The sequence below is a fragment of the Numenius arquata genome, chromosome 5 (genome assembly GCF_964106895.1).
Source record: "Numenius arquata chromosome 5, bNumArq3.hap1.1, whole genome shotgun sequence".
Classification (NCBI taxonomy): domain Eukaryota; kingdom Metazoa; phylum Chordata; class Aves; order Charadriiformes; family Scolopacidae; genus Numenius; species Numenius arquata.
The window spans coordinates 41,699,831-41,717,591 of NC_133580.1; the positions used below are offsets into that span (position 1 = coordinate 41,699,831).

At 37.0% G+C, this 17,761-nt stretch overlaps 1 protein-coding gene across 3 annotated transcripts in view; it reads right to left on the reverse strand.

Annotated features, from left to right (window-relative positions):
• FSTL5 (follistatin like 5) overlaps positions 1–17,761 on the reverse strand; it is a 291,423-nt gene that overhangs the window by 26,321 nt on the left and 247,341 nt on the right. For all 3 annotated transcript variants that reach the window (XM_074147435.1, XM_074147434.1, XM_074147433.1), the window contains 3 exons: positions 11,168–11,317; positions 5,501–5,608; positions 3,842–3,966 (listed from right to left, as the gene is read on the reverse strand). In XM_074147435.1, coding sequence (XP_074003536.1) covers positions 3,842–3,966; positions 5,501–5,608; positions 11,168–11,317 — 383 coding nt within the window. The remainder of the gene's footprint in view (positions 1–3,841; positions 3,967–5,500; positions 5,609–11,167; positions 11,318–17,761) is intronic.

The window sequence follows — 17,761 nt, forward strand, 5'->3', positions numbered from 1 at the left end:
TTATTTCCTTTGTAGCCATTTTTCGCTATTCACACTCATAAAATGCTCCCCTGGTTGGTATATACACCAAAGAATAAGCTCAAGCTTTATGTTTGTTGCCTAACATCTTTAACAAACACATGCTGTTATTGAGCATTTTTGTTGTTGACTGCTGACAAGTTAGATTTAATAGACAGTTTTTCCTACATCACTATTAATTTGATAAATACAGTTAATTTAAAACCTTTCCTGACACACTGCTCACATAATTCATTTTTCTTTAAAAAAATAATAAATCAAAGTACTTAAAGGCCAGACATTTTACGTAAGGCAAATTCTTTAATGACTAACTTCACATAAATAGCTCTTGAAAGAATACATAAAAAAATAAAAGTACACTATTTGTCTAAATAGTGGGTTCTTTTTCCTTTTCTAGAAAAGACATTCAGAATTAGGTAGAATTTTAGAAAACTAAAATAAGATTATTTGCATTTCAAGCAAGCTCATGAGTAGGTAGAAACAGTTAATTGCTCTTGAACTCATTTTGTTGGTTAAAACTCCCATCTAGGCCTAAATTGATGTATGTTTTTTATGTTTATTACATATCTGCAGTCACTTGTCCAACTTTATTCTTTCGTTGTTTCACCGAATTTTAAATTTCTTTTTTATTTCCGTGGGTTTTCTTTTATTCTTTAATTCTCTTTTCTCCTAAATTGCACATAGGACAGGTGAAATGACTCATCAGCTGAAGGTAGCTGTGACTCACCATGCAAAGCAGAAAGCACCTACTTGACCTATTTAGGCAAAATATAAATTTAAAATTGTTTGAGTTAGACATTCCTCACTAGCTTTGGACTGGGCTTATTTTTCTTTTCCCAATCCTGGTTCCCCTCCTTGTATGATGCTCATCTATCCATCTTTTTCTTTTCCTATTTATGTGAAAATTAACGTATCTAAGTGTCAGTTCTTTTGAGGTAGTACCTCTAGTACTTGGTAACTTATGAAGCAGTAACTTGTTCTCTTAAGGCATACAAATTCCAAATATAACAGGATTATTTCATGCTTTCCTAAGGCTGAGTGTGAGGACTGCAGATTACTTCAGGGAAACAATGTGCATTTATCTACTCAATTCAAGAAATGTGGCGGTAATGGTACTAAAGAGTCAATTTACTATTCAGCTATATTAAACTACACATTCCTTTTAAAATTGCATATGGTTGATTGCTAATTTACTTGTTAGTTAAGAGTTTTGTGGAAAATTTTAAAAAATTATCTTTTATCAACAACCTCTTTAGGAGAAACCAAATGTTTTTTGATAGAGGAGACTAGATTCATCACAGGCAAGCAGAAAGTAAATTCTGGAATCAACTGTAAAATCATCTTAAATTGCATGTTTTCACATTTAAAAGACTACCACTCACTGCAATCAGAAATTATATCTCTTTTAATGGAGATGCATATTTACATACATGATTTGAGATTTTAGCTAAAAGTGCATAATGATGTCTTGTAACTGGAGGACAGTTAAGATTATCCTAATGAAAGCATTTCTGTAGAAACTTGGACTTGGAAGAGCAGAATGAACAATTGAGTTAGTTATTTGCAGAGGTGTTGTGAGCTGAAATAGGTCTGTGTCACCTTGCAAAGAACCTAGCAGTCCTAAACATACAAAGTGCTAATATATATTAATACAATATTCAGATGTACAAATCCTAGATTGTAGAATTTTTTAATCCCTACAGGTAGAAATGTTAGAGAAAAAATATGAAAAGAAAATGATATTTCACATTCTTAATAATGTATTTTGAGGAATAAAAACAGATTCTCATTTAAGATTTCTGCTTTATGTCCATATTAAGTGTTGCCCTCTTTTTCTCACACTCTCTTTCTCTGTCCCATATGTCTTTTGAAATCCAGCTAGTGACTTTGTTCCGTTCTTCTATACTTAGAGTATTTCTATCACAGCCAGAACATATCTGTTCTTTGGACAAACACAAAGGCAATCGCAGATGACACCAAGCTGTGTGGTGTTGTCGATACACCGGAGGGACGGGATGTCATTCAGAGGGACCTGGACAGGCTGGAGAGGTGGGCCCAGATGAACCTCATGAGATTCAACAAAAGCAAGTGCAGGATTCTGCACCTGGGAAGAAACAATCCTCAGTATAAATACAGACTGGGGGATGAGGTATTAGAAAGCAGCCCTGAGGAAAGGGACTTGGGGGTGCTGATGGACGAGAAGCTGGACATGAGCAGGCAATGTGCTCTCGCAGCCCAGAAGGCCAATCACATCCTGGGCTGCATCAAAAGAAGTGTTGCCAGCAGATCCAGAGAGGTGATTCTGCCACTTTACTCTGCTCTGGTGAGACCTCACCTGGAGTACTGTGTGCAGGTCTGGAGCCCTCAGTATAGAAAGGACATGGACCTGATGGAGCGGGTCCAGAGGAGGGCCACCAAAATGATCAGGGGGCTGGAGCACCTCTCCTATGAGGACAGACTGAGGGAGCTGGGGTTGTTCAGCTTGGAGAAAAGGAGGCTCCGGGGAGACCTCATAGCGGCCTTCCAGTACCTGAGGGGGGCCTGCAGGAAGGCTGGGGAGGGTCTGTTTACAAAGGCCTGCAGTGACAGGACGAGGGGCAATGGCTTTAAGTTGGAGAAGGGGAGATTTAGATTGGATATTAGGAAAAAATTCTTTACCATGAGGGTGGTGGAACACTGGAACAGGTTGCCCAGGGAGGTGGTTGAGGCCCCTTCCCTTGAGATATTCAAGGTGAAGCTCGACGAGGCCCTGGGCAACCTGGTCTAGTTGGGGGTGTCCCTGCTGACTGCGGGGAGGTCGGACTAGATGACCTTTGGAGGTCCCTTCCGGCCTGGACCAATCTATGAATCTATGAATCTCTGAATCCTACATTCACTGGGAGAAATAACTAAGGTCCCAGAAATTTACAGTGCTTCCTGGCATAGATTACAATATGAACCATTTTAACAACATATACTCAGCAGCCATGAAATAAGACCAGTTTTATTCATGCGTCTAAACAGAGTTTATGTTATGTACTCAGTCATGTTTTTTTTAAAAAATAGAGAGCCTGATGAAAAAACAGGTAGAAAGAACCGAATGAGCAGGACAAGCCAGTTCATAAAGAGTTAAGTTACATTGTATCACAATTCTTTTTAAACTCCAAGTGTTTTTTTCTGGTCCATTAAGAGAATGATTCCAATATAACACAAATATAATACAATATGACAAATACTATATATGGTGACTGCTCTTTGCAGCTGAAGAAATTATTAAGTATTATTTACAAATTGAGATTTATACTCCTAAATTAGGGAATTATCTGAATATTACACTTACCAGTTCCTCACAAAACACCCCAGACGATATCACATTTCCATTTTAGCACACAGAGCAGTGGAACTTTTGAACATTTGGCAAGATAAGGAAGAAAAACTCTAATAAATGTGTTTATTCTGATTATCTAGCTTGTTTTCAATAAAATTCACATTTTGTTTGTTTATGAAGAAGAGTGTTGCAAAGTAATATACTGAAATAGGAGGTGGCGTGGTCTCAGATTTTCAATGTTTTTAAATTATATTTTCTTTGGAGACAACATGATAGTTCATTTGAAATTTAATTATAATTCAACTAAAACTTACCTTATATGTCTCTCAGACATGGACTAAGCTCTTGATCTCTTCTCACCCAAGCCACCCCTGTAGCTCACCCCACCCCTACCAAAACCTTGCCATGTAAACCCACAGGGTCATTAAAGCCCCAGTAAGGTTTTTAACTTATATTTTCTTTAGAGACAATGTTACAGTTTATTTGAAATTTAATTATAATTCAACTAAAACTTACCTTATATGGTTAATGATGAGGGTTGTAGCTGGAATAAAAAAATCATCCACTCTGTCAAACTGATTTCCCACTGGCTGAGTATGGATTGTGTGATGAGAAACACTCCCACTGGCTTGTGTTATCACCTACATAAAGTAACATTATTATAAACTATAGAAATACTCTTTCAAAATTTAATTTCTATCCAAATAAATTAACACAGTATTGCCTCTATATTCCATTTCTTATATTATTCTTCAGTTACCGAGAAAAAGAACACAAATTAGAGTGAATAAAGTTGATCAGCATTACAGATTTCAGAGAATTGTTACATACCTGACCATTTAATCTTTGAATTTACTTTTTTCTCCTATTTTTTCACCACTGAGTCCATATTTATTCATTTACATTACTAAAGCCTCTAGCAGTTCTTAGTGCAAAGTAATATTTTGTTTACCCTTTTTTTTTTTTACACTAGATCCTAGAGTGAGATTAAATTCCTTAAGCACTTCATACAGAGTGAAAAGATAAGATGTTATCAACTGATCCATAGGAAGTTATGGTTACACATGCTCCCAGTTCTTGCATTCATAAGGTAATTAAACATAGCACATACATATTTCAGAAAAGCAATTTGATTTGACTTTACACATTCCTTAAATTTTTATGAACCAATTTTCCTCAAATCCCCAAATCTTAGACCTTCCATATAATATCCCCCCATGCTATTCACATACATGCACTTAACAGTAGATAAAAAAAAAACAACATAAAACAATTGATTACCTATACTGTAAGAGAAGATGATTGGTTGCTTTCAAACATGAAAAGACTGACTAAATTATAATTCATTTTCTGGAGAGAAGTGACACTACACTCCCACAAATTACTTTGCATACTCATAATTTCTAAGAGTCTGTAGGTGCTAAAAAAGTGTTTTCAAATGTTACTCATTTTTCTGCTCAAGCCCTGTGTTTGAAATTCTTTTATTCTTTATCTTTATTTTTTAAAATACGTAAGGATTTCATTAATTTCTAAGGAAAAGAAAAATAAGTTGAAATTCAAAGTAATTTTGGAATTATGGCAAAAAGATGATCACCATATTCTCAGGAGATTACTTTAAATAAGGAACAGAAAGTAATGAAAAAGTAGGAATGCAAGTACAGCTTCTTGAAACATTTCTTAGTGACTGTCCCTAGGCTTGCCACCGCTCGGAGGCATGGGAAAAGTAAAGATTTTTATTATTTTACATCTGAAAAAAATCAATAAGTAAAAATGGACCTTGTGAGCTCCAGAGCATCAATATAATTTTAATTAAATAGGAATATACCTAAGATCCAGTTTATCCTCTAATTAGGGGGAAAAAAAAAACCATCATAAAGAGCAGCAGTTTGCTCTCAAAAGACTGGCCATTACTAAACATGCTGCTGCTTTCAGCTGTACTCCTTATCCTTTTAACAATCCAGCACTGTCACATCTGAGTAAGGGTGCTGAAAATAATCTCTAACTTTTTCAGCAAAGTTAGTTGTCTGAATTGGTTTCTGCTTACCTGAAATCATTTCAATGACCCTGCTGGGGTCATGATGATAATGCTTAATGGGAAATATACAAAATATTGCAATTACACAAAGGTTCAACTTGTCTAGATTTCTTTGCATATAATCATTCTGATCAGCTCACCTGCAAAGTTGGTGAATTCTTTTCCATGTTTCCCCAGCTCAGCACCCAGACTTGATCATGTGATTTATCATAGTGTAGTTTCACTGGAACAGGATCTGTACTTACTGCCTGTAGCATAATAAAAATAGAAATTCTTACTTTCCATGACATTTTCAGAAGAGAAACAATGTATATGCTTGAATTAAAATGATGACTGGACACGCATTTCTTGATATTTTCAGATTGTACTTAAAAATTATGTTGTCAATTGTTAAAACAGCCCTCTAATTAATTCAAAGTTACTGAATTACTAAAAAAGTGATTTTTATTCGTTATGTTCTCTAACATTTGGCATCAAAATTACATTATACTGAAGCTATTAAGAAGATGAAAACAAATGTTTTAAATGAAGTAAAAAAGTACTTGTCTTCCTTTCCTACCATCACTCTCACTTTATACATATCAATTTAAAACTACACCAATTATTGGGAAATGGCTACAAAGGGAAGAGTATTCTCAAACCACGTACTAAAATCAATGCACAGTCTTACTATACAGTCCTGCATAAAACCAACACAGTGTTGCTACACCCACAGCTTCCTACCTCTGCTAAACTGGATACATTCTGTTGAAGCTGAAAAGATTGCTTTCATATGTTTATGTTAACTGTTCCAATTAGAGTGGCTACTTTTGGTAGACTTGTGATCAGAACCAGAGTGTTTTCCCTACAACCTTGAGCACTGTCTCTTGAGACCATAAACCTTTTAGTTGAGCTCTACACTTCCTTTGTTATAAGAAGAACTGAAGACTTCAGAGGTGTGAAATTGGAGGACAACGTATTTGATTAAGACACATTCTGCACAAAGTAAACAACTGGAAGGATTACTTTTCTATTTTCATCATTAAAGCAAAAAAAATAAGTGGAGATTCTTTTTTAGTCTCACCATTACGGAACTGTAAAGCACAGTTTGTTTATCAGTTTGTCAAGGAGAGTACCAGCTGGCTAATTAAGTGAACCTAATTTAAACTAATGATGCAGATCCTCAAGATAATGCACTAATAGCTGGCTGAGACTGATGATGATACTTAACTGTACTCCTGAGGTATTGCAAGCCACAGCTTCATCTAAGCAGAATTTGTTTTTCCCTTTGAAAATGGAAAATGAAGCCAGGTTGCTCACCGGCTCATTTAAAATCCAAAAGATAACCCTTGAAAAAGGTCATTCGTGTTTGGTAACATTTTTCTGCTGCAGGCTAGAAGACAAGTTGTGTGAAAGAATACTTGGGCTGTTGTATAGCTAATTTGTTCAGGTGTGTCAAATTTCCTTTTGGCTTCCCCAGACAAAAGGTCTGACCCATATGTATCCTGCTAAATGAGTGCCAGGAGTGTTCAGGGCCTGGGCTGTGGCACTGCCAGGGCGAGGAGAAGGACTTGCCCGTGGAGTCAAGCACAGGTAATGCAGCTCCCAAGAGAGGAGCCAGCAGCAGAAAGGAGCTGAGCATCTTGGAAGCAGGCTTTCACAGCTGTTTCTAGCTAGCCAGGCTGACCTGCCAGCAGCATGGTGTGGGCTGAACCATGATGAAGAACTCCATTTACTTCAGCATGACTCTAAGTCACCCCGGTTAATGCTGTGCTGCTAAACAATACTCGATAATTACAGGTGACAGTGCTTGCTTTCAAGAATTTCGAAATGAAAGCAAATACTTCTCAACTTTATAATAAAAATTACCTGGCTAAATCAAAAAGTCTACATGTTCCTCTCTAAAGATATACCATCCATGTTTCCAATACATTTCAATTTAGTCTGCTCTAGAATCTTCCTTAAGTACATATTTTCAAAAATATATTTGTCATAGAAATAAATAATCTTAAAATCTAGTTGTTACATATGTGCACCTGTACACACATCTTTAACTTTCATACTAGAAAGGAATAAATATAACATACTCACAGCTCATTGCAGAGAAAAGACCATAATAAGCAAAACCAAATCAACATTATTTTTACTCAGAAAATAGTGTATTGCACAACTTATAGCCCCTTCAAAAATGTGTTTAGTTGTCTTTAGGAATTTTTCGCACCTTGACAGAATTTTTATTAAAATGCTGTTCACTGACAAAATATGAAGTTTTTCTTCACATTTGTTTCTACCAGAGTACGCATTTTTGAGAACTTGGTTTTACAGAGGAGATAGGTGGTTTCTTCTTTAAGATACAGAATAGAAACAGCCAAAATGTAAATAATATTCTCTGTATTAATATGACAGAGAAAAGGAAGTCTAGCAAGCAAAATGCTTTCATTTATGAACAGCTTAGTATCTGTTTTCCAAATATCAACTACATTTTGATTTTTTTCTGTGCTAGTACTGTAAGAAATGAAAATAGACTGATCTGACAGAAATTAAACTCCCTTCCTTGCTTGTTTGTATGAGTGTTTGTGTATGTGCATACAATATGAGTAGAGCAACATTTAATGGTTAGAAAAATTCTTGTTGCTTGCAAAACCCAAAACAAAAAAATAAATGCTTATTGTTAAAAGGTAATGAAGACAGGGCCATGCTTGTTATAAGAAATGCTGAACAAGGTATCTCTTGACTTGTCACTAAATTCCAAATTAGCCTTCAACTCTAAAAGCCATCTTTGAATCAGCAGTGTTTTTATTTTTTATAGTTTTATACTATGTGTAAAATATTGTATAGGTTTTGTGCTTTCATGATTTATTTGTTTTGTTTGCAACTACTTTTACTTGGTTTTTTTGGCTTTTTTTAAAGTCTAGTTTGAATAACAGCATTCTTACAAGTCCCATAGTACTTTTCCCACTTATTTGGCTAAGTGTATCCTAGGAAATAATATTCAGGTCAGTAATAAATAGCATAAATTCTGCTCAGGTACCCAAAAGTGACAGTAACACATTTGGTTTAATTTACTTATCCGGTTCATCTGTTATCCCTTAGTCATATTGTCTTACCAAATGTCTGTACTAAATACTATGAAATGGAAAGATACTATATCATTAATATCTAAACATCCTAGAACTATCAAAATAAAATTTAATTCCTGCAAAAGGTTTCCAAAGATGAGAGAAATTTCATCCGATACTTCCCTAAGTACATGATCTGGATATTATTAAAGTCATGGAAAAGTAATGCTGTTCTATCCCTCAAAATAAAATTTCTTTGAAAGTGAAAGTTTTTCTTTTCATGGACTGGGATGAAGGCTTGTGGAGTATCCAGTTTTAGCTCAATATATTTCCTGAGGAGCACAGACTTAGCGCACCAAGGTCTGTGTAACACCTAGGCATCCTGTATGTCTATTATTCAGTTCATTGCAGAAACTTGAATGTTTATGTGATACAACAGCAACCTATATAACACCATCCAAAACCTGCAGAATTGCTTTACATTTTTCTGTGGGAGGGGTTTACTTTTAATTAGTGTCTATTTTATTTAATTTTACTTTCTAATTAATATAAATCATTGTGGTAAGTCTCTCTAAACATACAGTTAATGGTAAAGTGCTTAGTAAAAATAGTAACTAATGTAACTGAAGGCAAATTAGGAAAATTTACCAAACTATTCCATAAAACCCAAGTTTAAAAGAACCTCCAACTTTGCTAATATTTTTCAGTAAGCTCAAAAGGCATAATATGCTCTTGCCACTGAAGTCTAAATGCTAACAAATGCAATTACACTGTGATTTCACCCATCATCTATAGGAAAGCAAGATGACTCATGAATGTTAGCCAGAGACCAGGGAAACCATCGCCAGAGATTCCAGTCCTGTGGATTGTGGTAAGACTATGTATTTTTAGTCTCTCTTCATGAAGAAAGATATTGAATTGGTCAAAAAAAGGTCATTTTCAGAAAACAAAAATATGTTATCCACTCAGTTCACCTCTGCTTTGATATGCAAAAATCATTTTAACTAAAAGAATTAAAGAACAAAAAAATTAATAACTTTTTATTATTAACTTTTTGAATAAAACATTTTAGCAGTTGCTGTCACCTGGTCACATTTGGATAGGTCAGGTTTTGAGGAAGCTATGTCTACTGATCCAGCTGACATAGCATAGAGAAGGCAGAAAATGAAGATGCTTAAAGAATGCAAAGCTATTAAAATTATTTGTCAAGTTAATGTAATTTGAAAATTGCAATTTTGCTATGCATTTTTAAGTTGTACATTAATATACATAATACGTGCATACTAATATCACAGAATCATAGAATTGTTTGGGTTGGAAGGGACCTTTAAAGGTCATCTAGTCCAAACCCCCCTGCAACGAGCAGGGACACCTTTAACTAGATCAGGTTGTTCAAAGCCTGATCCAGCCTGACCTTGAATGTTTCCAGGGATGTGGCATGTACAACAGGGCAACCTGTTCCAGTATTTCACCACCCTAATCACAACAAATTTATTCCTCAGATCTAGTCTAAGTCTACCCTCTTTTAGTTTAAAACCATTACCCCTTGTCCTATCGCTACAGAACATATTAAAAATCTGTTCCTCTCTTCCTAATAAGACCCATTTAAGTTCTGAAGGAAAGTAATGAGGTCTCCCTGGAGCCTAATATACAATATATAATCTATACATTAAAGATTTTCAGAAACCAAATAGCAAAAAATATAATGATTTTGCCTTTTCCATATGCCTTGTTAACACAAACTTTAAACATTCTCTTCATATTCAGAAAATAGATTTTTAGAATTTAATGAGTTTATGGCTATTATTTTCTAAATGCATTTTCATGCCTTTAACAGTTCCACAGACTAAAATCTGTCCTCATGTAAATCCCTTATTTAACCTCATAGTACAATATTATTGATACAGATACATAAGGATACAGATACATACATGATCAGATACATATAGGGAAAAAAAAAAAAAAAGGGAAAGAGAGGTAAGAGTACAGTGGTTATAGTATTTGATTTTAGCGGTCCATCCCAGTAATGCTCCTGACCGTTTGGAGAATATTGTGACTCTCTCAGGCTTTTCTGAAGGAATTGTACTGCTCCAGTAAACTAATATTCATTTTAGCATTGTCTTGTACCTTGGTCTTCCACAAACTATGAATGCATTAATCCCTGTAGCATAGAATAGATTTCTCTCTTTTACTCAGTGAATTATTTTGACTAAGCAGAGTATCTCCAGCCTCCCAAAGACTGAGAAACTGATAGTACTACCTACACAGTAGAAAGGAAAAGAGAAGAAGTTCAAATTCATAGTCTCCAATCTTGGCTATGGGTGGTGTTGGTTTTTCCACAATTCCAGTAGTTTCTCTGTCTAAGAGCTTACTGAGTAACAGTCCTCCACCCTCCATGGCCAAACCTAACTCCCTGGCCTTTCCTGTCAAAACTGGTAGACACATTCCTGTGATAAGACTCTATTTTAATGAATCTTCATTTTCAAGTGAAAAGTACCTCTAGCTAGAAACTTCTCAAATAACTAATTTCCTCAACTGTTTGATTAATATTTATAAAAGGTATTTTTATGTTAATTCTTTCCCTTCCAATTGCTCATTGACAAAAATAGTCATTAAATATAAACTGCTGCTAAATGTCAAAAGTAGTTGAGCTTTTTTCTAGATACTGCGTTTACTCCCAAGCTAATTGCATTTTTTTCAAAATATGAAGGAAAACCTTAATTTTTTGTGTGCAAACTAGATATTAACTTAAAAACGAGAAATAAATACCTGTACAACTTTCTGAGACTGTACATCAACAATAAGAACTCTGTCAAGTGTGGGCTGAGATACGTAAATGAACTTGTCCTTTACATTAACAGCAGTTGCCCATACACACTGCTGAACTGGATCTGCATCACCTTTGGGACAAACTTCATCCTGTAGTTCAATAGAAAAAGAGAAAGTGTAACAATCAAAACGGTTAACAATGCAACACAAAGACAAATTATATTCTTTATTTTTCAACTAAAATAAAATCTCACAAAATTTAGGGAAGGAAAAGTGACGGCCAACATTAGGACATAGACATAGTTATTCAAACTGCATGCTGTAAGCACCACACAACTCGCAAACACTTTAGTGTAAACCATACACCAGCTTTTTTTGATGATTTCTAGACATTCAGGCAGTTAGCGTTATTTTCCTGAGAAAGAAACCCATTGGAAACAATAATATGTGCGGAAATAAAGTGAGCTAGAGCCAGGAGACCTTAAAAAAAAGAAAGAAAAATTAGATACACAATATCTAGTTCCTGTGCAGTAGCTAGCAGCTCCCCCATCTGCACCATCATCGTACCTTGAAAAGGAAGACAGTTATAGATATGACTTACATCTGAGAACACAGCAGTAAGGCAGGCATGAAGAGGATCATCTTGAGTGAGCTCTCACGGCAAGTGCAGGGCAGCTGAGGGATCAGGGCCAGCCAGCATGGGTTTATGAAAGGGAGGTCCTGCTTAACCAACTTGATCTCTTTCTATGAGCATGTGACCCGCCTTCTCGATGCGGGGAAGGCTGTGGACATTGTCTACCTGGACTTTGGTAAGGCCTTTAACACCGTCCCCCACAGCGTTCTCCTGGAGAAGCTGGTGAATCAAGGCATAGACAAGTGTACTCTTCACTGGGTAAAAAACTGGCTGGATGGCCCTGCCCAGAGAGTTGTAATTCATGGGGTGAAATCTTGTTGGCGGCCGGTCACCAGTGGTGTCCCTCAGGGCTCAGTTTTGGGCCTGGTCTTGTTTAATATCTTTATTGATGATCTGGATAAGGGGATTGAGTGCACTCTCAGTAAGTTTGCAGATGACGCCAAACTAGGTGGGACTGTTGATCTGCTTGAGGGTTGGAAGGCTCTACAGAGGGACCTGGACAGGTTGGATCAATGGGCCAAGGCCAATGAGATGAGGTTTAATAAGGCCAAGTGCCGGGTCCTGCATTTCGGTCACAACAACCCCAGGCAACGCTACAGGCTTGGGGAAGAGTGGCTGGAAAGCTGCCCAGCAGAAAAGGACCTGGGGGTATTGGTGGACAGCCGGCTTAACATGAGCCAGCAGTGTGCCCAGGTGGCCAAGAAAGCCAACGGCATCCTGGCCTGTATCAGGAATAGCATGTCCAGCAGGAGTAGGGAAGTGATGGTGCCTCTGTACTCGGCACTGGTGAGGCCTCGCCTCGAGTGCTGTGTTCAGTTCTGGGCCCCTCACTACAGGAAGGTCATTGAAGTGCTGGATCGTGTCCAGAGGAGAGCCACCAAGCTGGTGAGCGGTCTAGAGAACAAGTCATATGAGGAGAGGCTGAGGGAACTGGGCATGTTTAGTTTGGAGAAGAGGAGGCTGAGGGGAGACCTCATTGCCCTCTACAACTACCTGAAAGGAGGTTGTAGAGAGGTGGGTGTTGGCCTCTTCTCCCAAGTGAATAATGGCAGGACCAGAGGAAATGGTCTGAAGTTGCAGCAGGGGAGGTTTAGATTAGGTATTAGGAAGAATTACTTTACTGAGAGAGTGGTGAGGCACTGGAACAGCCTGCCCAGGGAGGTGGTGGAGTCGCCATCCCTGGAGGTATTTAAGAAATGTGTAGACGTGGCACTTCAGGGCATGCTCTAGTGCCTGAGATTGTTGGTTTGTGTCTGTTTGTGGGTGGGGTGGGGTGTGGTTGTGGGCATTTGGTTTGGTTTTGGTGTTGGTGTTCTGGGATTTTTTGGGTTTGGTTTTTTTTGTTTTGTTTTGTTGGTTTTTTTTTTGGTTTTTTTTTGTTGGTTGGACTCGATGATCTCAAAGGTCCCATCCAACCAAAAATATTCTGTGATACTAAATCGAGAAGATGATAATGTATAAACAGAGTACAAGAGGAGGAGGTGTGATGCAAGTTGTCACATGGTATAGGGGCAAAGCAGCAGCAGTTAGAGGGATCTGCTTTTTGGTCATGTGGAGTACTGATATGTTGCTTCAGAGGTCGGAAGTTTGCCTCCTTCTGCCGTAGAACATTCTCATGGCTTATCTCACTGGTGTTAAACCCAACACAAATCAAATGGCTTCTTGTTATCATTCCTTCCCCCTCTGCCTGCCATCCCTATCAAAAGGAAGAATTTGAAAGAAAAGCAAAATTCCTGTTGATTTCAGTGAATTAATATTTCTTAATACATATATTTATAACTATGCACTCTCACTCAAAATAGCTATCTGTACTTTACATGTTCACTATTCATATTTTTATATAAATATATTCCCACTCATAATATATATATATTTATATTTATATCTATCTATTTCACTGAATTTCACTGAATTTTTTTAGAGTTGGAAGGGACCATATAGATCATCTAGTCCAACTCCCCTGTTGAAGCAGGATTGCTTAGAGAATGCTACTCAGGACTGAATCCAGGCGGATTTGTAACTATTTAATGTGTAACTATTTAAGTGAAAGCTTGCTTTTATCAAAATTAGAAGTTACTTGGTCAAATATGTTTGGAAATTCCCTTTATGAAATACCGTGGTTTTTTTCTTATAATGGACATCAAATTTATGCAAAAAACAAGGACCTAAAAAATATTCTGCTTGGAGAGGTACAGCATGTGTCAAGCTTTTTTTTGTTTTCCTGAGCTATTCTTCTTTTCCCTCTTAATTTTTCTTCTTTTCATGACAAGGGGCAATTTCACCAAATCATGAGTATTATTTCTTTTTAGCACTTATCTGATGCTTATTCCTAATTTAGAATGCTCTTTCTGATACATCGTAACCAGTTGCTGTGAAAATAATTATGATATGTCAGCAGATGATGACTTCAACGTAGAATGAACAGCAAGAGTTGATGAGATCTTAAACAAGAATTCTGTTTCTACACATCAGTCTCCTTTTAAAAGGAAGGGGAAAAATAATTTGACAGAACAACATATCTGGCACTAAGCAATGCTTTTCAAGAAGACGCATTTCAACACTAACTTTTCTGTATCATCATCATTCTTCGCTTGCTGTGCCTCTACTTTTGAGAAAATACACTCAATCTTTATATGTCAAAATAAGAAAGAAATCAATTTCCAGCTCTAACAGAGGGATTTTCTTTACAGGAGATCAAAGAGCCACTGCTTGTTCCTACGTGGGTCTCAAATCTCAACAAAGGGAAGGTCCTTCAGAAATCACATTGATAAAAAAAGTTTACTGAACTCAGGTACCATAGGATGGCACACAATCAGGAACTACAACAGAACTTAGAAATAAGTAAAAAGATTAAGATTTATTTTGCACTACTAAAAAGCCAAGCACTTTGAAGGGAGAAGTTGTTTAAAAATTTTTTTGTAAAGAATGACAGGCATGGTGACAAATGGGACTTTCATTCTTAAATGTGGCTAAAATCTTTTCATTGGATGAAATGAAGTGTCAAGATAAACAAGTGTGTCTTTAATATGATGTGAAATCATCAGATCAGTGATTAATTTTCATCTGCTTTCTGTGCAATTGTCACTTCAATTGGAAGGTGTTTCACTGATCTCAAATTATTTTTTATATTTATTCTAAGTACACCTTGTCTTAGGTTCCATGTTTTATCTAAATAGGTAACTACTTTTAGACTGTTCTACACAGTCCTCTTTCTTCCTCAGAGAACACCTTCTTCAAATAATGCATCTGTAAATGTTTATAACAACTCTATACTGTGTCATTCTTTTCAGTCATGTCTCTCAGCGACTCACTTTACACCAGTCTTTGGTGCTGTGAATTCTACAAGGACACATTCAATATATTATTCAAAAATAACATCAACTCTTGCTGAAGGAATCTAGGTTTCTCTCACATGGCATCATACAGTTTAGTGTAAATGATTACACTAATCATACCTCTCATTGTAGGAAGCATAGCAGAACAGGAAAACACTGTAAGGTAAGCACTTTTAACTATATCTAGAGTTAAGCCACCTCCTAATCATTTTCCTGAATCTCTGTCTAAAATACTCACCGAAGCATATTTCTAAATATACTTTCAATGTAAAAGCAATATAAATATATGGGGTTTGTATATGTATATAGATGTATACACACATATATTTAAATTAGAAACTAGAGCATGATTCTTATTTATATAATTCATAAAACTTGCTCCTCTTTTTCCACTTTAAATACAGCAAGTAGAAAGCATGACACTTTCTCAGATTCACAGTAAAAATTATTAACTAAAACAAATCTACATATATAAATGCAGTTTACTGGTTCTAGAATATTGTTTATGTTGTCATAAATTTCTAAAATTCAATGCCAACTCTCACTTTGCCCCCAAAACTGCGAAATTAAAATAAAAGCAAAAAAAGTGTTTCTCCAAAGTAACAGTGAAAATTATGCACCAAAATTATGCACCAAAAAAACAGGACCCAAAGGGTAATGGTTAATGGAACAGGCTCAAGCTGGAGGCCTGTAACCAGTGGTGTCCCCCAGGGGTCAATACTTGGTCCAGTCCTGTTCAACATATTCATCAGTGACCTGGACGAGGGGACAGAGTATATCCTCAGCAAGTTTGCTGATGATACCAAGTTGGGTGGGGTGGCTGACACCCCGGAGGGCCGTGCTGCCATCCAGAGAGACCTGGACAGGCTGGAGAGCTGGGCAAGGAAGAACCTCATGAGGTTCAACAGGGAAAAGTGTAAGGTGCTACACCTGGGCAAGAAGAATGTCAGGCACCAATACAGGTTAGGCGTGGACCTGCTGGAGCCAAGCTCCGAAGAGAAAGATCTGGGAGTCCTGGTAGACAGCAAAATGACAATGAGCAAGCAGTGTGCTCTTGTGGCCAGGAAGGCCAACAGAATCCTGGGCTGCATAGAGAAGAGTGTGGCTAGTAGGTCGAGGGAAGTCATTCTCCCCCTCTACTCTGCACTGGTGAGGCCACAACTGGAATACTGCATCCAGTTCTGGGCTCCCCAATTCAAGAGGGATAGGGAACTACTGGAAAGAGTCCAGCGAAGGGCAACAAAGATGATTAAGGGATTGGAGCATCTCCCTTATGAGGAAAGGCTAAGAGAGCTGGGACTCTTTAGCCTGGAGAAGAGAAGGCTGAGGGGAGACCTTATTAATGCCTATAGGTATCTCAAGGGTGGGTTGAAGGAGGAGGGAGCCAGACTCTTTTCAGTGGTTCCCAGTGACAGGACAAGGGGCAACGGGCACAAGCTGGAACATAGGAGGTTCCACTCGAATATGAGGAAGAATTTCTTCACGGTGAGGGTGACAGAGCCCTGGAACAGGCTGCCCAGGGAGGTTGTGAAGTCCCCTTCTTTGGAGATTTTCAAGACCCGCCTGGATGCAGTCCTGAGTAGCATTCTCTAAGCAATCCTGCTTCAGCAGGGGAGTTGGACTAGATGATCTATATGGTCCCTTCCAACTCTAAAAAAAAATTCAGTGAAAAATTCAGTGAAATTCAGTGAAAATTCTCATATTCAAAATAGAGGTTTTTTCCCCAGCATGAATTGGTTTACGCAGTTGTTTCTCTAGTTATTCAAACGCACATTTATCTAGATGCCTCAGAAATAGCTTCAATCAATGGAACTGAAATCTTGCTTTTGAAAAGTTAACATTTATCTGATTAGACAGTTTGGATTTCTTTTACATTACTGGCAGTAATTCTCAGCCTCTATATTAATTTCCCCAGTGGTTGGGTAATTGGTTAAAATAATTTCTCCTAAAAATATAAGTATAAACCCACCATTTTCTTCTAATTAAAATGTGAGCAATTTACTTTTTCCTAATTTATTCTCTCTGAAAAAAAGCTAACATCTGATAAAACATTGATTTATTTCATTGTTTTTTTTCCTCCAGACTTTTTAATCAAGAAGTGACTTGCCCTGTAACAAGTCAGCAGATGGAGGAAAATAAATCCTTAGAGAAAGTTTTTCAAGGTAGTCTGGGGCAAAAAATTCTCAAGAGAAAACATGTACTTGTAGATTTATATGGGCAAATTATACATTTATAAGCTTGGACTTAATGCAAGGGTCCTCAGTGTTTTAACAAGATTCGAGTCAAGCTCTTTAAGCAGTATAATGAAATGTCTATCTACGCTATGACTGCCTAAGAGTAAGGTGACATCAACAGGTTACAACGGTGCATGTATTAAGACATGAATTTATGTATCATCTATTCTATATTAAGTTACTGTTTACTTGACGTTATGTAGTAAAAATCTGACTGCAGGACTTTTTCATATTGTTTTAGACAAAGGTTAACAATCTCACACTTACTACATTTACTGTGCTGTAAGAGTGTAAACCAATGCAATTTCTGTGGACTAACAAGTGTTTTTCAAGTTAATTTCCTGTGGAAACTTTGGTCTGCCATGTAGTCACAGTAACAATTTTGAAATTA